The sequence below is a fragment of the Ursus arctos genome, unplaced genomic scaffold (assembly GCF_023065955.2).
Source record: "Ursus arctos isolate Adak ecotype North America unplaced genomic scaffold, UrsArc2.0 scaffold_11, whole genome shotgun sequence".
Lineage (NCBI taxonomy): Eukaryota > Metazoa > Chordata > Mammalia > Carnivora > Ursidae > Ursus > Ursus arctos.
In genome coordinates this window covers 2,247,982-2,272,590 of record NW_026622775.1, presented here as the reverse complement: position 1 = coordinate 2,272,590, position 24,609 = coordinate 2,247,982, and the positions used below count along the sequence as shown (strand labels likewise).

General features: G+C 41.1%; 1 protein-coding gene across 5 annotated transcripts in view; it reads right to left on the bottom strand.

The window, feature by feature from the left end:
- The window catches only part of NPNT (nephronectin), a 79,614-nt gene extending 62,974 nt beyond the window's left edge, over nt 1-16,640 (bottom strand). For 2 of the 5 annotated variants that reach the window (XM_026499127.4, XM_026499126.4), the window contains exons 1-2: nt 16,351-16,632; nt 14,139-14,239 (exon numbers count right to left, since the gene is read on the bottom strand). In XM_026499127.4, coding sequence (XP_026354912.2) covers nt 14,139-14,239; nt 16,351-16,421 — 172 coding nt within the window. In that variant the 5' untranslated portion in view covers nt 16,422-16,632. Of the gene's footprint in view, nt 1-14,138; nt 14,240-16,350 lie in introns of all 5 variants that reach the window. The other 3 variants (XM_026499125.4, XM_026499130.4, XM_026499128.4) reach the window with 3 other exon arrangements.
- Nucleotides 16,641-24,609: the final 7,969 nt, after the last annotated feature.

The window sequence follows — 24,609 nt, the reverse complement described above, 5'->3', positions numbered from 1 at the left end:
ACCTGATTCTTACATGCTTTGTATTCTCTTTTCTCTCCAACTTTGGGGAGAAAATGTTAAGATTTGTTTTTTCTTTCCTTCCACAGGATTTTCTTCTTGCATGGCTGCTTTGGTTGTCAATAGCAACAAGAATTACGGTGAAAGCTCAGCCATTTCACTTGAAGATATATAACCCAGTTTAACAAAAGTAAATGGAAGAAACTTGAAACAATACTAATCATGGTTAGGGTTTGACCAGCCTAGAGGTCCTAGAGGTAAGGGAAAAGATGATTTATTACTTCTCTGTGAATTAAAGCATAAAATATTCACTTTTACTTTTGATTTGTACATTTACTTGCATAAATTAAAATTAGGAGAATGGAGCCTTCTTTGGGGTAATAGCAGAAGAGAAATATTCCAAGACCAAATTGATTCAATTAAAGTAATAATTTAACTATTGATCCAGAATGATTGTTCTGTATTTTTAAAGGCACACATATTGTTATATATACATATATATATATATATCTGCTTGTTAGAGGGTTTTTTCCACGTTGGTTAGGTTCATAACAAATTAGTGTTTTGTATCTATCATTGTTGATGTTGTTAACTTTTAAAAGAACTCACCGTATCTTGATGTTGATACATTTCTTAAAACAGAATAATGAAATGTATCAGGTACAATCTTAGCAAAAAGCTGAAAATAAATCAAAGCATAAATTGCAAATTACATTCTGGATCACATATTAAGGAAAACTGCTTATGGTTATGGTTATGTATTAAAAGGGAAAACTATAAAAGGATACCGTTTCTTTAATACTCTTTAGTTGCCAATTTTGAGTAATCTAATTTATCAAGAAAAATATATTAAATGATTTTAAATAAAGGTAAACAAAAAGAATAGCAAACATCATTATTTTCTAACTAGTTATATTAGTACTAAGCAGCCAAACAGTTTTGTATAGTTTATTTTTGTCTTATAATATCTTAAAGTTAGGTCACATTTCTCCTACTTCATATAAATCAGCCTTGACACACAGAGATTTAGTAAATTTTATGGTGTCAATATGTATATCCATTAAATAAGATTTCTAGCATGAAATTTTAGCCCATGTCTCCTATTTTTAAATTTGCATTTTAAAACTATACAAAACTGCATTTTAAATCAAAGCAATGTTAAACCCAGAGTAGATTATTTCCAGGAAGCTTCTGGGGTCTATTCTCTACTGATGCATAAGGAAATTTTCACAGGCAGTGGTCACCACAATTTTTGTGAAAGCTGCCCCAAATAAATGCCCTATACGTATTTTTTATGGTGAGAAGCACTAAAATAGGCTTCATTAGCAGCAGAGAATATAGAAACATCTGCCCCATCCTCCCCTGATAGTCTGTTTCTCACAAACACTGGAAAGAGCCGCAGCAGTAACACAGGCAATGTTGACAGCAAAGCCACTACGGTTTACGAGCCTAGAACTCTCTCCTGTGACTTGCCCCAGAACCACTGCTTCAGTTCATCTGAATGTTGATACTACACACTTTGCGGAGGGTTCTCAGTGATACCAGGCATGGTTAAAAATAATAAGCGCTCTGATGATTTTATGAAATTGTGACTAATATAATCTAGAGAAACTAAACTATTTGGAGATTAGTTTTTTCTAGCCTGCAAAACACAGGTTTATGATTTGAAATCAATCCTGGGTTTTGGACATTTAAAAAAATGAGGGATAGAAAGCCCTAAGGAACTGGGCCCATCTGTTATCCAAAGGTATGCCTATCTTCTAGTATATAGTTTACTGTAAATTTAATTATAAAATGCCCAAATGTTAGGCCAAGCATAACCTTTGGAAGGAAATAATGAAATGCCCCAGACTAAGAAGGCAAAATTACCAGAGGACCCAGACAGGAGTCACACAAGCCTCTTAAGCAAAGAGCACAGTAGGACACATGCAAATTTTCACAGGTGACAAACGCCAGGCACATGCATGAAAGGGAAAGGTTCTGCCTGACACTGTCCTTCTACCTCTCACCCCTAATCTGCAGCTAGAAAAAGTAGTAGCTCTAAAAATTTCTCCCCACCCCAACCTTAAATTTCACCCTCTATTTCTCATTGTCAAAAAAGTTTATTATTAGCCTGGCAAACTATTCATAGACAACCATCCAATGCCAGACATTTAAGACACCAACATCCAAGACAACAGGTCCCATTTATAGCATTTTAAGTAATTTGGATGATCCCAACTTTCAGACCACTACTTCTTAAGTATTAGAGCCACAGAATTCATCAGAATCCAACCGAAGATTCGAGAACAGAACATTTAACACCTCTATAAATCATTTCTTTATAGTTTCCCTCCAGTTCCCCAAATAGTTTCAAAAAGAAATAATAATTCTGCCTTAGTTGGGAAAAACTGTACATGGAAATGTCTTAATTCTTGGCCATAGACACCAAGATATGATGAATCTTTTAATTCATTGATGATTTTAAAACTCAATCCAAAAATAAATTAAAAAAAATAAAACTCAATCCCAGGGATGAAGGACTTTGAAACCACCATTATCTGTGTGAAACACCATGAAATATTTATGTAATCATGTGAACAGGGGGCAATTTATCCAGTAGAAACTATTACCATAGTAAGTGTATATTATATAAAATCAGCTCTAAATCCTCATGCATGTTAAAAAAAAAAAAAGTACGGCTAAGTGTGAGCTGCAATTTGTGTTTTTTTATTTGCTATTTGTTGGTATGCAAACATTTGGCAGGTAATTACTAAGTACCTACAAATCTTAACACTGAAATAAAGTAGGCGTACCAAAGGCTTTAGAAAAATATTTTAGGTGGCAGGAAGCTTATATTTGGATAGTGTATCTGCGGAATTAGTTTCTGTAAATGGAGCAACACATACCTTTGACCATTTAGGGATCTTTGCTAGAAACTGAGTTCGAGAACTCAAACGTACGAAAATAAGGCTAAAGATTTTTGAAAAACAACACTATTTTTGGCAAAGTAAGCATAAATCCAGAAATTTCCAATTGCTTCTTTGTGTACATCAGTACAAATTTAAACCATGATGATGTATTTCCTAAAATCTCAGCATAAATCAATAATATCTGTACAAGGCAACGCTCACCTTTTGATCTGATGGTGTTACAATAGGAAAACATGTCGGTTCTGGAGAATTTATATCATTAATCTACAGAATGGTTAAAAAGATACTGACCAAATGAAGTGTTCAGTTTCAAAATTTAATTGACTCTAGGTTATCCACATGTAAATAACTGACGGCAAATCCTTAGTCTCAAACTGGCTCTCCCCTGACATCTAGTACGTAGCAAGGATGTCTCTCCAACCTTTAGTTAGTGTTTGGCAGAAAATGAGGGTCTCTCATAAAATATAACCAGAAAAAGTTTTTTTTCCTCCAAAGTCAACAAATTCTAAAGCTAAGAAACTGGTTTTGCCCATTCATATTCATATCTTTTTCCTCCTCACTTAACATTATTTTATTAGACTAAGAACTAAAATTGTTGAACCCATGAAAGAGTATGGAATGAACACATAGATATCTGTCACTATTTTATCGCACATAATAAAAGTTTACCCTATTTGGGCTTTAATGTATTCCTTTATGCTTTATTAGAAAATCTATTATGACCATAATTACCTCTTTAATTATGCACTACTATTAATTAAGTGGTAAAATCAGAAAACTGAAAAGCTTTACAGCATTAAAATGTAAAATTTATTTAATTCGATATTATTTAACTGAACTCTATACTTTGTAACAAATCAATTTTTAGTAACTGGGTGTAAATTTTACAACTAATTTGCCCTGGGAGATTCCCAAGCTTGTGCTGTCAATCACATTAGGCTATGCTACTAGTATTTTTCTATGGTTGTAGTGACTGATGCCACTTTGCAATTTTTTCAAGCCAACTTATTTCGGCTGCATTCTGTTATCTTTGATAACTGATCATTTATTTGTCCCCATGAAAAAATAGTTCTTGGCTCTAGCAACGCAAGCTCCTTAGCTCCCTTCTAGGTTGCCTGACACAGCGTAACAATTCTCGGATTGGTTCGAGTTCTGGTTGGTACAGATGTCTGAGGAAAGGCATTCAAAGCCCCTTTCTCTGCTTCTCCCAAGGAAATGGGGTACTTACTGGATTGGTGCCCTCTCAGGACACACACTGAGCTATCTTCCTTCGAGAGAGAGATTCTCTGAGGACATGTGTGTGTCAGGGTTTCAGGTTCCATTGCCCCTGGGGCTTCATGACGGCAGGAGAATCAGTGCTTCCTCTCACCCCAGTGAAAAGCAGTTAAGTCTGAGTCTGGTTAGGAACATGCAGAATACTTACTACAGATTTTGCTTTGAGTCTATTCAGGCCTAAGTGGCTTATTTAAAGCAGCCCTTCATGAGATCCAGGAGAACTGGGATAACAACTAAGGGTCATTTGGGCCCCTCTGCATATCTGTGACAATCCAGAGCTTTGGGGAAACGAGCACTGGTCAAGGAGTCTGTTGTTCCTGGGTTCACTGGCCCTATTTCCTGTAACAGCTCAAGTGGGGTAAAGGATGCCTGGAAGCGATGTTTGTGCCTCCTGTCTTATCCCAAGCTGTAATCTGCTTAGAGATGAGTGAGACCAGAGCAAAATGGTGATGAGCTTTTATACTGATAGCCAATGAATACAAAAGTAACTCAAAATATAAAGTTGATATAAAAAAATTCTCCCACTGATTTATTTGCAGAACCTCCTTATGCTGGATCATAGGAGACATCTATCTCCACTCCATTCACAATGCCTCTGGATACCGACTCTACCAACTGCTGACTGATGTGTAAAATACATAGGGAGGAAGGAAGGAAAGATAAAGGGAGAGAGGGGGAGGGGGAGAGAGAAAGGTATGGGGTAGACTTTAATTATACAGCAAACTTCAGGGCGTTGTTAGCGGTCGTAATTCAAAACTGTCTTTTCTAACCTGGAATTGTCCACAGAGCCCTGCAGAGTTCACAAATCATAGCTGTTCTGGGCTGGATTGAGCTGAGCTATCAGAAAGCTGAGTGTGTACATAATGCTTCTTCAACTTCCCATGAACTGCACTTTTAGAGTAGGGGGCCTCCTCTTAGATCAGAGCATCCCCTACGAAATAGCTTCGTACAACCACCACCAGCTTCATGACAGAAACGTTGCCGTGGCCCCTTCTACTCCACCATTCACTCCTACGCGGTGAAGGACAGCATGAAAGTCTTCTTTCAGAACTGCATGTGAGAAAAGCCATAATTTCCCCCAAATAACTGGTCTGATTTTCCCCCAACAAACACCATGAATTATAGGAGCAATAACACTTTTCTTTTTCCGCTGGCTACCAGAAGCTGCCAGCCAAATTATAAGACATACTTAGGATCCTACGCCTGACATATCTGCATGTTAATAACTCTCCTCCTGATATCTTACCTTTTATTATATCCTTTTTCCCCTCCCCCAGCCCTTGTTAATTCTGTTTTCCTACTTTGTTGCATGCATTCCTGAAAGCCACTTCATATCCTTCCCCAAAGTAGAAGATAAACAAATAGAAATGAAGAAACAAATTCTATTTCTCTTTTAAACTGTCTTCTCAAGGAATCACAAAAAGTGGCCGAACAGAAGGTTTCCACTGTGTAATATTATCCATGATTTAATCTCCTTTGACATATTTTATAGAAGATGATTTATAAAAATAAAATGAATTCTTCAATTACTGTACTTACATAAAAATAGGATGTCCCTATAACTCTCCCACATCTAAATGTATATAACAGTAATGATGAATATGGAAAGGTATTGACTGCAGCATATTTCATAAAACCAAAATACTGAAAATCACCTAAATATGCATAAATAGGGATTTTTACATTAATTAGGTATAGCCATACAATGATACACTATACAGCCATTTAAAAGGATGAGTCAAGTGTACATGAACTGGTAAGGACTGGCCTCTAAAATGTAATATATGAAAAAAGAAGGTACAGAATAGTTCTTGCCTTATGCTATCAATTTATAAACAAGGATAATTTTGCAAATGCTTACAAATCTGCAAAGATCAATAGGAAACAGTTCCTGGGGCTTGGAACTAGGTGTCAGGAAAACAGGGAAGTCAGAAAGACTTACCTTCACTACCTTCTCTCTCTCTTCAAGTATTTTAATTTTTCCCTTAAGCATTCAGTTATTTTGTTAAATAAAATGATTTTAATACATAATTAAGATAAAGATTAGAATTACTAATGGAAAAGGTATGCCCCTACGGTTTTAAAGTCACTTTATTAAAGTATTTTGACACAACAATATTTTAATATTTCCTGAAAACATTTTATCATAACAGGTCTCCCAAAAAAACTTTATTCAGATATCAAAATTCTACATAATCCTCCCTAAAAATAAAAAAGAAAATCCTCTAAACAAGGTGATAAAAATTATGACTGACTTATAAATAAAAGGTCAATGAATTAAGCAATTCCTAAAAGAATGTGTAAATCTTCCTTACAACTAAAAAGGACCTCACATCCATAAAAACCACACAGCTGATTGGCCGGATGCCAGGTGGAAATCCTGGCTAATGGACAAACCACATTCCCAATATCAGCTAGTTGCCTCTGGGCCAAGAGGAAATAGATGGAAAGGGGGTTAAAGGTCCTTCACTGACCTACCAGAGGGGCTTTGGGGGAAAGGGTAGGGATCAGAGTATCCTAGAATCAAGCATCACACTCTGGATATGGAATTGCCAGGGCTTTACGTCAGCACTCCAATCCAGTTTTTTCCATTACTATCCACTACCAAGTAAGTAACACTGGCCAGTTGGTCAAAACCACAAATGTATACGCCATTTGTTCACACATAAAAAGTTATCTTGCAGAAATACTAGAACACATCTAAAACAATATTTCTTCACTGTATATTTCAAGGTTACTTATTTTAGAATTGTCTGTATTAGTAAAAGATTAGAATCAACACAAATGCCCGTCGATAAGAAACTGATTAATAAATGATGGTACAGCCATGCAATGGAATACTACAAATCCATTAAAAAAAAAAAAAAAAACAAAAAAAAAAACGTGAGCAGGCTCTTCGTGTACTGATGATAAAGAAAGCTTTCCAAGATACATTGTTAAGGAAAAGAGGCAAGGTACAAAACAATGTATACAGTATACCTTCCATTTGTATAAAAGAGATAGGGTAGAGAAGATACAGAAATTTGCCCATAAGTATGTAAAATCTTTCTGAAAGTTACACAAAAAGCTGATAATATTCATTGCTCTGAGGAGGGATATCTGAAGAAATAAACGCATTTTCTCTTACAACGTAAATATTTTTAAAAGATTGATGGGAAAAAAATTTAAACCTGCATCAAATTGGTGGGGAAGGGGTGAAAATATCTGTGTGTGGTGGTGAGGAAAGAGGGGGGAGTAGTGAGGATTAGGCCATCAGAACCCCCCTCTCCTTCCCTTTCATCTCCTTCATGATGTAGGCCCAGCCCCCATGATGAGTATCTTCCATTACTCATTGAGGGAGGCTGCATGCAATCACTCAACATTGCCAGACTATCGCTTTAAAAGCATCCAGTTGAAAAAGAACGAGTTCTCAACGTTTGCTGCAACATGGATGGGACTGGAGGAGATAACGCTAAGCAAAGTAAGTCAAGCAGAGAAAGACAATTATCATATGGTTTCTCTCATCTATGGAACATAAGAACTAGGAAGATCAGTAGGAGAAAGAAGGGAAGAATGAAAGGGGGGTAAACAGAGACTATGGACTCTGAGAAACAAACTGAGGCTTCAGAGGGGAGGGGGGGTGGGGGAATGGGCTAGGCTGGTGATGGGTAGTAAGGAGGGCACGTATTGCATGGTGCACTGGGTGTTACACGCAAGTCATGAATCATGGAACTTTACATCAAAAACTAGGGATGCACTGTATGGTGACTAACATAATAAAAAATTATTATTAAAAATTAAAAAAATAAAAGCATGCAGTTGAGTTCAATGGACTCAAGAGGCAAAGAACATGAATTCAACAGATAAAAAGTACCCTTCAAAAATGCTGTCTATTACATTTGCTATAAGAGGGACTAAGGGAGGAAAACCACACCTATGTTTTTCCAAAGCTTATCCGAAAGTTTTCAAGGAGAAATACAGTGTTGCTTCTGGGGCCAGAAGTGCCTCACTGGTAGCAGGGAGTACGGTGCGTCCGTGTACTTTCTGCAGCAGCACATCTCTGTGGCCGTATTTGAAGGCAGATCTAGCGGCTGACCTTGCAGCGACGGGGTGTCTCCCCTCTGTGACCTGACCTCCCAGTTTAGGAAGTACTAACATTTCTAATCCACAGAGGTTAAGACCTTCCCAGATTAACTTTATGAGGGGATTTTAGGAAATGAGTAGACCTTAAAAGTATTAGATAAAGAACAGTTCCAACAGGAGAAAAGATGAAGGAACAAAGTAATATCTGTGAAACTCAACTTTCAAGACTACAGATACTCAAAAACTACGTGTTTGAAAAGGTCACACTTCTTCAACATTGATTTTAGTTTGGAATCTGCATTCCAAGACCACTTGAAGTTACTGAAAGTACATGCTGTTCTTAAATAAGCTTTTCACGGAAAGTGGTAGTTGAATAATCTTAATCAAAAACTTCACTTCCTGAGGATTTGGAGATGCAGGTTTTGTGCTAAAAGTAGTTATAAGATTGTCCACTGCCTTGCTTTTATTCCTACCTGCAGGGGAAAAAAAAAAAAGAACCAGAATCTGCATTACCATCGCCAAAATAGAGAAGGAAGCTAAGACGGTGAAGTGTGCTCAGCTCCATTAAGCTGCCCCAAGACCTGCTGGTCACCCTAAACATGGCTCTGGCCAGTATCGCCCACTTGAGACCCCCAGCTACTCCTGGAGTAGGTATGAGTGTATGGGTATAAAGAAGGTTAACTCTAACATGCTAATTCACATTCAGTGGTGGTCACATAGTGTTGACTAAAAATGGAAAGGGCATTTCCTAGGAATAACCTCTCTGTGGGGGAACACCACGTATGGTCTTCAAACCAAGTCCAGCATTTCTCATTTACTCTTGATTATTTTAAAGAGAAGTGTTCAAAATCTAAATAATCAAAGAAAGGTATAATTTATAGAATTTTGTCACTAGGGACAAGTAACCAGCATAGGGAGCAAAAATTAATAAATCACATTCCATTTTCACGATTAAGTTTTTGAACCCAGATACAAGTAAAGAATGAAACATGAAATTTAAGTGTTTCATTTACAAAATCAAAATCTCTGCTTAAACTAATAACCTTTTCATTTGAAATACAGAAATTTAACAATTTGCTCTTCTTTCAATGGCCCACAATCCTGAGCCAGTAATATATATTATCCAACAAAAGTATTTAACAACTCCAAAGTAGTTTCAGGATAAATTACTGCTTCTCCGTCCTGCTGTTGCACTAACCTATACATTTATATAACATTGGTAAGAATTCAAAAGTTTCACTTTCTCTGACAATTGTACAGTTGTAGTCTTTGGGGGTAGGAGGAAATGAGGTTAGAACTAATAAAGCAAAGTCAACCTCCAGGTGGGTTTTACATCTTTCCAAAATTTTCAGAGGAATATATCAGAACATCTGCATTTTGCCCGGTTTTAAGGGAAAATGATACAAAATCACCCTCATTTACATAATTTCCTTTAGAAACCACAAACTGCTTAGTGACAGCCAAAGAACTCAGAAACTAAATAGCTTTGTTGAAACCTGGAACTTGTTGTATTTTGAATTTTAATCTTCACACCTCTAAAAAGTGCTTTCAACAGAGACACTACTGTCATAGCCACATATATAGCCAAATCAGTAAGTAAACAGAAAATCACCATTTAGAAATATAATATTTAGATCCTCTATACTCTTTGTACATTAAGGAAGCTCTTTAAACAGCTTACCAGGTATAAAAGTTAGTGACGCTCACATGTCCCAAACTACATAGTGCTTTTAGTTAAGGGCTGGTTCCACAGCATACGCAGTTGTTGTGTGTGTGCGTTTTTAATAAAGTACACAAACCCTGAGAGATCTTTTTTACAGAGATCTCCACTTGGTAGGAGAAATTGCTAAAATCATTAAAATGAAGTGTACCATTAATATGATGGGAAAGTGAAGGAATAGAGTAAATTACAGAACGAGGAACTAGTATTTTGTGACAATCTGAGTAATTAAGGTGCCGTGTGCTGTAAACATGTAACTATCAGTGTTTTGTAATTAAGAAAATCACTTTACCACTAAGAGCCACCTCAATAGTTGATAAAGATAAAGCCCAAGACAATTAGAAAATCAAGTTCTGCATTTTCAATATATAGAGACCTGTTTCTGGGTCAAGAATGGGGGGGGGGGTGAAACAGGTGATGAGGATTAAGGAGGACACTCGTGATGAGCACTGGGTGTTGTATGTAAGTGTTGAATCACTATATTGGGCACCTGAAACTAATATTACACTGTATGTTAACTAACTGGAATTTAAATAAAAACTTAAAAAAAAAGAATATAAAACAAAGAATCAATGGATAGAAAGAAGGCAAGGGTATGACCTCTAAAAGAACACAAGCTGCCTGCTTCTGGACTAGGTCCTGCTTTCCGCAGCCGGGCAGGAATGTTGGGATAGAATGTCAGGTGGCACGGGCAGGAAGCAGAAGACAGCTCCGATGCCTGTCTGGGTAGCATCCTTCCTTCCTCAGTCCCCGAGGGAAGGATGAGAAGTCCGGCTGAATGCGGCTTTGTGGCTAGACACTGTGAGCAGGAGTGCAGGCGAGCAACAGGAGCTCCCTGCAAGCCAACTGTCCTTTTGAAACAAGGCCATGGAAAGGGGAGCAGCAAGTGAACATGAAACGCAGCAGTTCTTGGTCAGCGCATCTCTTTGACTCACAGGAATAGAGTCCAAATGTCTTGCATATGCTCAACCAAATGGATTAAACACCAAAGGGTCACTGCACAAGGGCGTGAGATACGATAGAAATATATATATAATAAGGATATGGCCTCCCCCGCTAACATATCTTCTAAGGGATAAATTGGAAGGTTCTGGGTCTAGGTGGAAATAGCTTCCTTTTGCTTTGCTGTGCTAATTTGAGGGAAAATTCCTAAGTGAATCATTCAGAAAACAAGAACCAGACCTTTGCTAAGGAAAGGAGAATGCTCCTTACCGGTAAGAACTCTGAAATGATCTAAGGGTCAGAAAGACAAAATCAATTTTCATACTAAATTTCCCAGAAGCTCTTTGGAATTTTTATAGGTAGTCCATTACCAGGTATAAGAGTTAATGAACACCGAGGCATTTTTCCTTGAATAAATGTAGTGACAAAAGTTTCAATTTCATAAAAGCTTCCTTTAAAAACTAATCAGAAGCTTTTCGTTTGTCCCCAGCAAGACTCTCTCTGGTGTTTTTCTTCCTACTTTGAGCTGACCTCTGGCCCCTACATTCCTCTACCTGTTTATAGCAAAACAAAGACCGAGGAGCTCTAAGCTGACAAGAGACATTTGGACCATCTGAGATTCTGAAAAAACAAAACACAAGGAAACATCCATCTTTGAACTCGTTTTTACAACTTTGCCATCTACAATATTAATGGTAAAGATCCACCTGGCTCTTTTTAATTTAAAGGTGTTTTATTTTATTGTAACAAGGAGAACCTTAGAATCATTGTTTTTATTTTGGCAGTAAAATGCAAAAATACATTCATCATGCCTAGAAAACAAAGAATCTGATAGCATGTGTATGTCCCATCTCATAACACTCTTTCAAAAGCAGTATTCATTTATATCTCTTTACTTCCATCAAACATCTATGTAGCATTACTCTGTGCCAGGAACTGTATTAAGTGCTTTACGAATAACTCATTTACACCTCATTTACGGTCCTATGAGGTATTATACTATTTTATATCCATTTCAGAGAAGAGGAAAATAAAGCACAGAGCAGCTGAATGACTTGCTCGTGGTCACACAGCTAATAAGGGATGGAACTGAAATTTAAACCCAGGCAGTCCAGCTCGAGTCCGTGTTCCCCTCCACTACGTTGCATCTCAAACTTTCACCAAATCTAAGTTGAGATAAACTGATTTGTGCAGGATCATCTTACACAGGTCTTTATAACATTACCATTTCAATAACTGACTTGCCATTGTTACAGCTTCCTCAGCTTCTCAAGGAATACAAAGAAAGAAGAGATAATACTACCAAATACTGCACTTCACCACTTTACATTCTGTTAGAAGCAAAATGAAGGTATAGAAAATAATAAAATGGTGTCTCATCTCTGCTGGGAAAGCTAGTCTGCTAGGAACTTGGATGTTTAACTGCAGTACGGCCACTGTAGCTCGGAAAGGTCTTTCCGCTCCTTCAATCATTCCAATTCAGAATCACCCAGCTGGTGTGTACCAGAGAAAAGTTAATTACATGTAAAAAGACAGAACAGCTCTGAGAGGTTCTTTCTGGGGAATTCCACAGTTGATGAACCTCTCAGAGACAGAGGAATTTTATCCTTGGAATTCTTTTCGCACATCTGGCAGAGTGCGCACGTCCTCCCACAGCCCTGCACCCCGGCCTCTGCGGCTGCTCTGGCACTCTGCCTCCAGACAAGGTGTGCTCCCCTGTGCTCGGGGCCTTCTGCCAGAACGGCCTGGTCCTGGTAGGCCTGGGGTGCTGTGCACACCCCAAAGCACTTCAATCTTCATTTGGGGAGTGTCCTGCCAATTAAAACAGCAAAGGAGAAAATGATCTCCACTCCTGCAAAGAAACTACTTTTTTAAATTTGGGAACAGTGTGTGTGTTGGGCCAAGAGAAGGGTCCTCTCTTCTCTCTTTGATTATCAAAGACTGACTGCTCTTCAAATTGCACACCCGTGGCCTCCAGCTGTGCAAATACTTCTGACGCGGTGCTATAACTGGCAGAAGACAACTCCACCAGGTACCATTCTTCTTTTGGACCATTTTCCCTTAAACAATTAACCAGTCGGGCACAGCAGCTTTGCCTAGTTCTTTTGACTACTGGAAACTGAGTTACCATCATCTCCCCTTATAAAAAGAGACAATAGCCCCACCATGCAAAAAGTCTGGCCCGGTGGCTTACAGGTAACAGACAAATGTTAATCCCCTTTCCTTTTCCATAACCAACCAGGGATGTCAACCCGTGACCGTTATTCTCCCTCTTCCGCAAAGTTAAGGGCGGATATCATGCACAAACAGCTGTGGGAATTCCTAGCTTTCCCGGACTTAAATCTACCCAATTGCTCTCACCGTCCACACACCTCTAAGGCAGGCTCTGCCCTGTCCAGCTCCAGCTTTCTTCACTTCTTCATTCCTCTGAGACCCTTTCTCACGAGCAATAACACATTGGGATGTAAGGGATCCAACTTCATTCCCATCATCTCACCAGGCACCCCAACCGAGCACAATGCCCCAGAAATTCCCTCGATCATTGCGGACTGTCTCCTAGCGGAACTGCACTAGAATTTTAAGATCCACATAAAGTTGTGGGGAACATTATTTCTCAAACTTCCATGATGTGGCTCTGATTTCTACCATTAAAATGTCCATGGAAGAGGTAAAAACCAGTGTTCTGATTTGGTACTTATTACATGATGTTGACTACTTCTAGGACTCCAAAATAATGTTTTTCAGAGGTGTTATTTGATTACGGTGGGTGGTCCACTCAGAGCACGGTCAATCCAATCTCACTTCAAAAAAAGAAGTTTACAAATAGGCCACTTTCCACAACAGGTATAGTAAGGATTTTATTAGTGCTAGAAGGTTCAGAGTCTGTTTAACGTAAATACAGTCTAGACTCATTATCTTACCCCCATCTCAGAGTCTGGAGCACAGAAAAGAAAAAGCCCGATGAGAGAACAGGGGCGGGAGATACTGGGGACAGATGGCTACAGTAAGCCTCGTGGATGGCTCTCTGAATAAGCAAGCTGGCACCTTACAGACTGTTGGCTCAGGTGAAAAAGGGGCAGGATAAGGAGTCAGGAACTGAAAATTCCGTCAGAACCACACCAACAAGACTTGCTCAGTAATGAGCCCACCGATGTGCAGAGTGAAGCCATGTGTGACTGTGGAAAGCCGCACCTCCCAGGGAGCTGAAGTCCCTGGGCCATGATACTCACGCTGACACTGTCCCCAGGACCGGCGGGCCCAGCCCCAGCAGCAGTCAATTCTCCCACCATAACGACACAGGCCAATTGATGACACTATTTGTCTGGGCCACCTACCAAACAAAAAGATTCAAAATAAATAAAGACACTTCTGAAATTAAAAATATCTTCCTATTACTTTTTTTAAAAAAATTTAAATCACACCCAACAATTTTCGATGAACTCTTTCATACCTGCAGAAATTTAAGGATAAAACACCTTCTGGAAAATAGTTCTGCTGTGATCTAATTCCAGATTTCAGAGAGTTAAACACACACACGCTCTACACACAGGAGTAGGGGGAAAGGGAGGGGAAGATCCTTTCTTAAATGGAAATAGCATCAGCTAGAACCACGAATTCTCAAGGCTAAGACTCACAGGGTGGTTTCTGAAGCTTGAAATAAAACAGATTCCTCAAAGACCCACACCTGTTACTTGGGGGAAAACCAGTTTCGACTGATTTATCATAAACTCAAAAGTATTAAATAATATGACATGTCAAAGCAGAAAGAAAAAAATTCTGCCTTTTATTTCTGCCCTGGAAAGGGGCAGAAAGATGGGAGCTTCCTCAAAAATCAAATGAAACAGACCTCTTTCCAAGATATGACTCTGGCAGAAAATGTTTCCAGAAAAAATAAAACAAGAATAAATAAAACCAAGAGGAGTTTCAGGTGCAGCTAACCTCTCAAGTGTCCTTGTGGTTTGAAACTTTTCTGCATCAACAATTCATGTTATCGTCCTCACTCGTATAAATAAGGACTAAAAGTATCCAATTTCAATATACCAATTTATCCACCAGGCTCCACTTTCACACCTTATTTGGTAAATCGTTTCTTTGTTTAGATTCCCACCTGACTTTTTAGCCCCAGAGGATCAATATTATAATTAGCTGCTTTAAAATTAAAGCTACCTTAAAATTTTACGCATAATCATGTGATGTATTTCGTATTGCAAATGTGTGTGCCAGAAAAGCACAACATACCCGAATGTGAGCAAAGAATTGCTTTAATAAAATAAAATAGCCTCCGGCCGCTACCCACATTTTCTTAAAACACTCCTAATCTTTCCAATTCCCGTTTCTTTTATCTCCCCTTATGCCCACAAGCCCAAAGTACAAAATAACCCCCAACTCTGTTTCCTCCGACCAGGTGGTAAACAAGCGATCGCGTTTTCCTCTTCAGCGCTCCACTGGTTCCCCTCGGTTCCTGTTCCCCTCCAGGTACAAAAAAGCCAATCAATCGTGGAATTGATTCTTTCCAAGATTACAAGTAAAACAGGTGCGGCTGTCTTTACGGCTGCGCAGAGGGATACTTGGCGGGGTCAGGGCGGGGGTGGGGGTCTCTGAAAGAGGAAGACGGGACGGCGGCGTGACCCGGGTTAAAATCTCTCCCGGCTGCTCCAGCCTGGGTCCTGCGCAGCAGCAGCGATCTGCGCTCGGGGCGGGTCTGGTCTCTAAGTGCACGTTGGTGGGGAAACCGAGCACGCCCTCCTGACCGACACACACACACTCGCCCGAGCGGATCCCGCGCGCCGCCGCCAGAGGAGCGGCTGAGTGACAGCGGCGACTGAGCCCAGGGCTGTTGGAACCTGTCAGAGCACGCTGCAGCCCGGCTCGCCCGAGGTCTCGGGAGCTGTGCGCGCGTACCCAAACACAAACACACGTAGCGCTCCCCCCTCCCCGCCCTTATTTTGAGTCCTCCTGCTTCAGGAAAACCAAGTGTGGAGGCAAACAGGTCCTCCCTGGAAGCCCAGTCGCTCCTTCGCCCCCACCCTTTGTGCGAGCGGCGCTGACAGCTCCAGCCGGGATCTGGCCCGGCCACGGGAAGGTGCCCCGCTCAGCGAGCCGTCTAAACCACACGCGAGAGCCTCCTGGCCCAGGGCGTCCTGCGCTCACCTCGGCTCAGGAGGCTAGCCCGCGCCCTCCCCACCAAGGAGCCGGGCTCCAGGAGCCTTCTCCCTCCCCTGCCTCCTCCGGCGCTCGCAAGGGCGCCTCCAGCCTCGGGCGGCCGCTGGTTTCCGAGAGCGGTTCGACGGTTCTCCTCCCGCGGACGCCGTGCGGTGGCCCAACTTCTGGGCGGGGAGACGCCTCCCTGGCCGCGCACCCCGGCGGGGAGAGAGGACCCCAGCCCTGCGAGGGCGAAATTAGCACTAGAAAGAGAAGAGGGCGCCCCGTGGCCCGACTCACCTCACGTCGAACTCAGCGGCCGCCTGCAGGTAGAGCGAGGCGCCGAGCACCAGCGCCAGGAGGAAAGCCATGTCGCGCGGAGAATCGCGGGCGGCAGCGCCGCGGCGCGCGGGGCACAGGCTGGGGCGCTGGGCGCGCTCGTCTCCTCGGCTCCCGGGAGGAGTGCGGGCGCCGCGGCGACTGCAGCTGCTGTCGGAAGAGAGCGGCGCGCGCGCAGCCGGAGCAGGTCTGCGGCGCGACGCCGGGAGCCCCCTCTGGCTCCCTCCTCTCGAGGGGAGGTGCTGCCGGGGGAGCTGCACCGCCCGCGGGGAGGGGCGCAGGGGGCGGGGGGGCGCGCGTGCGCCCGCCCTGCCGCGCTCCCAGCCCAGAGCCGGGGGTGAGGGCGCTTGGCCCTCGGCGGAAAGCTTCGGAGCGGGAGCGCAGAGGGAAGCGGCGTCTCTTGAGGGCCAGCCAAGCGGGGCGAGCGCCAGGCTGGGAGGAAAGTTGCAAGCCCGGCCTGGGCGAGGGAACGCAGGGCGCTCGGCAGGAAAGAGTGAGCCGGGGAAGGAAAGGACCCGGGGCGTAGGTGCGCGCTCCGCGGGTTCCGCCCGAGCAGGTGGTGACCGCGGGGACGAGCCAAAGCTTCCACGGGAGGGCGGAGAAGCCGGAGACGGGAGACGGTTCTGGGGCTGGAGCTGAGCAGTGTCTGCCTTTTGTGAAACCACAGCACGGCTGCACGACTTGGACAATTAGCAAAGGCAAACTCCGAGAGTTTGCTTCTCCCGCAGAGTTGGCAAAGACTTATTTTTTATTTGTAACCAACCGACAGAAATGTTTGGCTCTCCAGCCGAGTTTTGTGGAAGAAACGTGCAGACTGTTTCTATCTCTGCCAGCTCAACTTCGAGCACTTGAGAAGGATAGCAACGGCTGCCCCTCCAGGGGCACGTGCAGGCCAGAGAGGGCAGGCTGGAACTCCTTAGCAGTCTGTGCTGTCTGATCTTGGGGAGATCACTTAGAAACCATTTTAAACAGTCATTCTGTTGTCGCAGAGTAAAGAATACTGTACTAAGACTGTTCAAATGAAAACGCACAACGATCATCCTAAAAGAAACGTTAAAACATATAACCATTGAGTCACTCCTCTTCTCAAACCCTGTCCCAATGACTTTGGGTGCAGAGATGTGCCCTCTCTCATACCTCTCAGACCTAATCTCCTATTCTCTCTCTTCCTCTAGCCCGTGACCTCCTTGCCTTTCTCACACAATCCAGGCATGCATGCCCCTGCCTTTGCGCCATTGACTGGCCGATACTTCTGCCTGGACCCAAATGTCTGCGTGGTTCACATTCTCACGTCCTTCAGGCTTTGCTCAAATGTCACCTCTTTGAGATATCCAGCCATGACCACCCAAATTTAACGTTGCAAACCTGCCCCCTCAGGATGCCCCATGGTTTGGTCTACTTTGTCTTTTCTTCTTACCACCTGTCTTCCAGCCTCCTATATAACTTACTTCTTGTTTGTATGTCTTCTTTCTGCTAGAATGCAAACTCTTCAAGGGAAGTTTCTTTTTTAGTGCCTAGAACAGTGCCTGGCATGTAGTAGGTGCTCATAAATGTTTGTTGAATGAGTTTATTACGTTACAAACTTTTTTCTATCTTTATTTTCTTTTTGAGGTTTCTCCAACTTCAAATTTTTAATGGAAAGTTCTGTGGCAGAGTGATCTCACTATCCTGATTTCTTAGTGTGTATAAAAAACAGGGATTTTATGCAAGAAAAGGAAAAATAATGGTTTCAACTTAAACGACTCTTTGATTTCCAAGTTGTTTTCTGTTAGCAAAACAAGTTTCTATTTTAATCTCAGGAAATATCCATGCCAATTCAGGCTTGGGACATTATTTTAGGCAAACAGCTTGGTGTCATCTATTTCAGATCTTTCTAATGAAGTCCAAAAATGTAGGAGTCAAAATATTTTTTCTGCAGAAAATCAAATTTTTGTAAGTGTAATGTAGGCTTGATTCCAGGCTCCAGTGGCTACTCCTTAGACATTTTCTTTGTTTGTTTATTGATTCCTGGATTGGATTTGCAAATGAGCCCCACCTGAGCAACAGATAATTATCAGGAAGGGGCTAACCTATAGGCTAAAAGCTGGAGACAGAAGGAGAGGAGGACAGGGGATAGGTGAAAATACAACAACATCTGAAGCTGAAGTGTAAGGCCCCATCGGCAGGCCTTCTAACATTTTTTTCCATATCTTTTTCTTTGGCTTAGAAAACACTCCATTCATCTTCTTTCTTCATTTGGACGCTCTGTACTTGCCCTTTGGGTCCAAGTTTAGCTGACATTTACCCAGGAAGCCTTTTCTGATTTTTTGCTCGGCTGAGACTCCTGTGGTATAATTACAACGCTACGCATCCCCCATTGTAACTTCTAGTGCAGTGTGTTTAATACATTGCTTCTCTACCACTGAGTTCTATGAGACAGTGACCAGCAGGAGCGCACAAGTCCTGGCACAAGGCTTCAATTCAGTAAATATTAAATGTTGGATTGGATTGAATTGAATTCTTCCTGGTGAACTTTAGCCTCTCCCCTGAGTAAGCAGTAGCTGATTATATCAGTCTTTGTTGAATCACGGAATGAGGAGACTCAGAAAGGAATTCCAAGGTCTAACTGGTTAGTATGCTGCAGTTACGACCACCATTCCAGAAACAAGGCGAAGTTCCCCTGGGAGTGACATTTTACTGTCTCGCCTAAAAACAATCAGATCAAAATAGTTTGCTTTTCACAATATCTGTACTTTTCCAATAGGCCAACTTTTTGGTTAGGTTCCCCACCTGATAATGCCACCTTGCAAGTAGTAATAACAGTGTTCTCACTCACAAATAATTATCACTCATCACAATGTGATACAGTAAGTAACAAAATAGGACCACACAAACACAACGTCACACACTTGGACATTAGAAGCTCCAAATTGTTTTACCTTTTTTTTTTTTTTAACAAATATTTATCGAGAGCATACAATGCATTGGCCATTTCTTGGTACTAGGACTGCAGCTGGAAAAAAGACAAGGTTGTGCCCTGAGAGCATTTATACTGCAGTAAGGGAGGGGGGTATTTTGGGGAGTAAGTGCTGTGAAGAGAGGATAAAGGTATGAAGAGAGGGTAAAGGAAAGATAAGGTGATAAGAGATGGGGTGTGATTTTAGGTAGAGTGATTTGGTTCCCTCTGGGGAGGTGACATTGAAACAGAGACTGAATAAGGTGAGGGTGTGATCTGATGGGGATGGCGTCCGGGCAGAGGGGAAAGAAAGTGTGTGTTCTCTATCAAGGTCTCACAGTGGCTGTCAGCAAGCTCTTTCTCCCCTACCCCACATACAGTGGTGGTGTGAGGACAGGATACCTGCTTTAAGAGCTCCTAGTAAGAAAGGAGAAGATGAGGAGCACACAGCTGTTTGTTCACCGCAATTTTGACTCCCACCCGAGCAAGAATCGTGGAGATTCTCTGCTCTAGCAGTGGAAGAAATGCCTTGGTCAGACAGTCGGGTCACCTGTGTTTCTCCAATCTTGTCCACGCATCTTCCACAGTCACAGCAGAAGGGGCTGTTGGGGCATGTGTCTGCTTTCGAGGCTGTATATCATTTACAGCTCTTTTTCTACTGGTACAAACATAAGTGTCTGAGTGTTGCTTTAAGAGGCTAACAGAGACAGTTTCAGGCCAGACTCATGGTTTCTGTGGCTACCAGATTTCTTTAAAACCCTAATAAGCTTCTGATCTAATTGTTTCCAGTCAGTTCTTTGTACCAATAACCATAACCAAAATCTTCTCTACTCCTTGTTCTCAATCCTGCTTTATTTCTTTGCTTCCTTGGGTCCGTACCTTACTCTTCATCTCCCTGGAGACCACCTTGAAGCTGGCTGCTATAATAGGTTTCTTGGCAAGGGCAGCGCCCTACTCTGATCCTTGCCATGAGGCTTAGATCCCTTTATTGATATGAATGTGTGGGGCATCAAAGCAGTTGTCTTTTTCAATCCTACGAGGCCCCAAATTTCTGGACATTCTCTTTTTTTTTTTTTCCATTCCTGCTTGCAAAGCAGCCAGTTTTTGGCTGAGCTCATCTCTTTCATAAAGTGCCTTGTCAAAGCAACAAGGAGCAGTGAAATACACTAACAGTCTTATTTTTTACAACGATAGCCCCTAGTGTTGTGTCCTTCACGTGATCATAGGTAATGATTTTATGAAATAGCGTGTCTAGGGCCTTTCCAGCCTACACACAGTGGTTCTAGTTATACCACAGGGCACAGGATCCCTTAGAAGAGTAAATAATTCCAATACTCCTTAAACACTTAAATATCTGAAGAGGAGTCCTTATAATTATTCCTAAGAAGTCATGGATATTTAAGTCCAGAAAAAAAATAACTTTCTTGCATGTGCTCAAACATACACACACGTACACAGTTCATCTCTGATACAAATATAAATGCAAAATCCCTAAATAAATGATTAGAAGTACAATCTATTAACATATAAAAGAATCCATTATAATCAAGTTGACAGAAAACATCTATGTGGGTAAAGGGTTAACAAAATCCTTTCCCCTTCTGCGTGAGAATTTGACCTTATGTTAACTTTCTAGCTCCGTTCCCCTGGCAACCTGATAAGGGGGTTTGTGAACCATGTTGCTGGTAAAAATGGATCCCTGATTGATAAACTGCATCGAGAGAGAGAGAACAAAATACACCTGATAGCAAACCATAGCATTGGACGAACCTGGGTTCAGGGACTCTTGTAAGTGGGTGTGTCCCTTGTAGGGCCCTTGGACACTGTGCCGGTGAAATCCTGGCTCCAGAGGGGCCCGGGCCGTTGAGTCAGAGCACGTTCCCGTCAGTGTAAAGTGTTTGTCATCAGGCCCCTGGGCTGTTCTGCTGTGTGAGGAGTTCCACTGAAGACAAGCGCTTAAAGCCACTGTGCAGGCCCACTGTGGTCCCTGTCCCTGATCTGAGGATGCAAGTGCCAAATGTGAGTTACCGTCTTGTGAGCCTAACTGTTCTGAATCTTCACTTAAACCTAAGGAGACCTGAGTTTGCTGCAGACTCCACGGTCGGCGCTATTGATTCCTGATTTAAAAACAAACAAACAAACAATAAACTATTAATAAAATAATAAAAACTAAAAGAATAACATAGAATGTGAATACTGGGAAAATTCTTATTAATGTTGGAAATGAGATGTGAATGCCTATATCACTACTTCCATAATATTCTAGAAATAGGATTTGAAGCAGTCAGACAAGGAAAAATGTGAATTATTGAAAATAAGAGGCAAAGTTCTCATTAAAATGATATGATTAGGTAACTAGAATAGCCAAATAGTATTTAAAAAATTTATTGGAAAAAAATAGGAATAATCTGGTAAGATAGTTATAAAAATGGTAATTTAAATGTATAAACACACATATGTGAGAAGTTAATATGTAATTTAGAAATTATCAACTTAAAAGATTGAACTCCAAAATTCTACGCCAGCCTTCTCTTTACAAACTGAAGGGTTGGTGTCTCATCTAATAAAGCACATGAGAAGCCACCAAGCTTCAGGCACAACTATTACGGTTGATGTTTCTCATCCACCTTCAAATAATTCTGGCAAAGACAGTGGAAGACTTTATTTGAGAGGCCTTTCATTCTATTTGAATATCACTGGAAGAACTGAAATGGGCACAAATGGCTGACCAAACCAGAAAGCAGTTTCAATAGTTATAGAATCATATTTTAGTCTTCTACTTTTCAGCCCTTTTAAAATTATATCTTAGTGATCTGATACAAATTTTAAAGCAGTTTGGATTCATGTTTTTATGTATAAAAATGGAAAGGTTGGGGCACCTGTGTGGCACTGTCAGTTAAGCAACGAACTCTTAGGTTCATCTGAGGTCATGATCTCAGGATTGTGAGATCGAGCCCCATGTTGGGCTCCACGCTCAGTGCCGAGTCTGCTTAACATTCTCTTGCCCTCTGCCCCTCCCACTCTCTCTCTAAAATAAATAAATCTTTTAAAAAAATGGAAAAGTTCTTTTATGTTAATAATAATTTTTAGGATCAGAACACCAGGGATGGGAGCACTAGCTAACTTCTCTAGCACATCATCTCCAATATCTTTGGCTTGACACAATCATTATTCCTTTCGTTAGTGCAAAATCAGTGCAGGTTGGACAGTAACCTAAGTGAACTTTTACAAGTGGCTATTCAGGGATCAGGGCTCCTCTATCCTGTGGTTCTCTCTTTCTAGAGTTCTCCTCATGTAGCCACATGGATAATGGGGAGAGAGCTCGAGCAAGCATACCTGGGGGTTTGCAGCATTCCATTGGCCACTGGTTCGTCATATGGCTCCAAAATAGCTCCAAAAAAAATTGAAAAATGTATTTTCCAGTGTGCAGAGGAGGAAAATGACAATTTTAAATTGAATACCTAACATTGTCTTTGTCCTGGCCTCAAGAAGCTAGTGAACTTAGTATTTAATTACTGCCAGAAAGAAAGCTTAAAACTAATTATAACAGTACTAAAAAAATCATTGTCTTTGAAAATAATTCTCTGAAATTCATTTGATCAATGATTTTCTTTATATGGCAAGTCAATATATTGGGATCCCAAACGTATAATTCACCTGATTAAATTAGGTAAATTGTATAAAGTACTTCATCCAGCACATAGTATGAGTAGCATAGACTCAACAAGTATTGATTGCCTCAAGGAAAGCTTTAACTGCTGGAAATGAAATGCTTCGCTATAAGATTTTTCTGTGTCCAAGGCAGGCAACTGGAATCATTTGCATGAACATACTCCATGCCTAAACCAACTCCGACACGCTGTATTGCGAATATCTCATCTCAACTGAGCTTTTATCAAAGTATCTGAGCAAATTCAAAGTTGCCCAAATACTCTTGCATCCCGCTGCCACATGGGGGAAGTACTAGTTAAGTTTTTCACCTTTCAAAATAAATGATCAATCCTCTGGTCTCTAAACATGGATCTGTTTATTCTCAAACAACACAGGAGGCCAGTTCTTTAGGTCAAATTTTAGTGCTTATAAAAGTCCTTGTTAAAATAAATGATATTTATGGGAGGCATTCTAGATAGGGGACATGCTATATACAAGTGTGGATTTCCCAGATAGTAACCTTGGATCAGGTTAGTCTCTTGAAACTTAACTTAGAACCTGGAAGACTCTTCTCTTACTGAGTTGTAATTTCAGCTTTTATGAGTCTATTTCAAAATATAGTTTAAGAAGATCTGTACCTATACTTTCTGGAAGACCATAGTGGATATCTGATGTATCTATCTTGATCCCATAAGGTAACTAGTTTCTTAGAGAATTTAGGGCCAAGAAAAAAATGTTATCTCCTCTGAGAAAATTTTACATCTTTCATTTTCTGATGAAAACTTACTGTATCAAGTTTCCCTTTTAAAAGTGGCTGCCAGAAAACTATGGAGACAGTAAAAAAAATAAAATAAAAATAAGTGGTTGCCAAGGGTTAATGAGAAGAGACAGATGTATGGGCAGAACACAGAGGATTTTTAGGGCAGGGGAATTATTCTGTAGGATACTATAATGGTGGGTACATGTCATTATATGTTGTCAAAACCTATAGAATATACAATGCTAAGAGTGAACCCTGGTGTTAAACTATGGCCTGTGGGTGATTACAGTGTGTCTCTGGGCATTAGTTGTAACGAATGAACCACTCTGGTGGGGGATGGTGGTCGTGGGAGAGCCTATGCATGTGTGGGGGCAGGTAGTCTATGAGAAATCTTTGTAACTTCCACTCAGTTTTGCTGTGAACCTAAAACTACTCTAAAAAATAAAGTCTATTAATTTTTTAAAGAAGAAAGTGTATATATTCTCCATGAATTTTCCCCAGTAATTTAAAGTTTGTATGGTAGTTGTGTTCAATGTTGTTTACTTAAAATTGTGGACAATTAAAATTCTCACATAAACTTGAAAGAACACACACAAAATAGCTAACTCTCTCTCTCTCTCTCTCTCTCTCTCTCTCTCTCCATATATACATATATCCCTCCCAGGAAGCCCAGAGTTAAAATTCTGCCATAAGAGTCACTTTAACTCTTAGGACGGGTTAGCACGTATGCTCTTTTCCTGCTTTCACTGGCCCTCATTTCCCTTTCTGTCTTAATCATCTGAGACGTCATGATAGAGTCAGAAACAGATATTTGGCCTTCGCCCTGGTTTCTGGCACAGAGCTCCTAGAGCCCTTGCCCTTTCCTCAATGACAA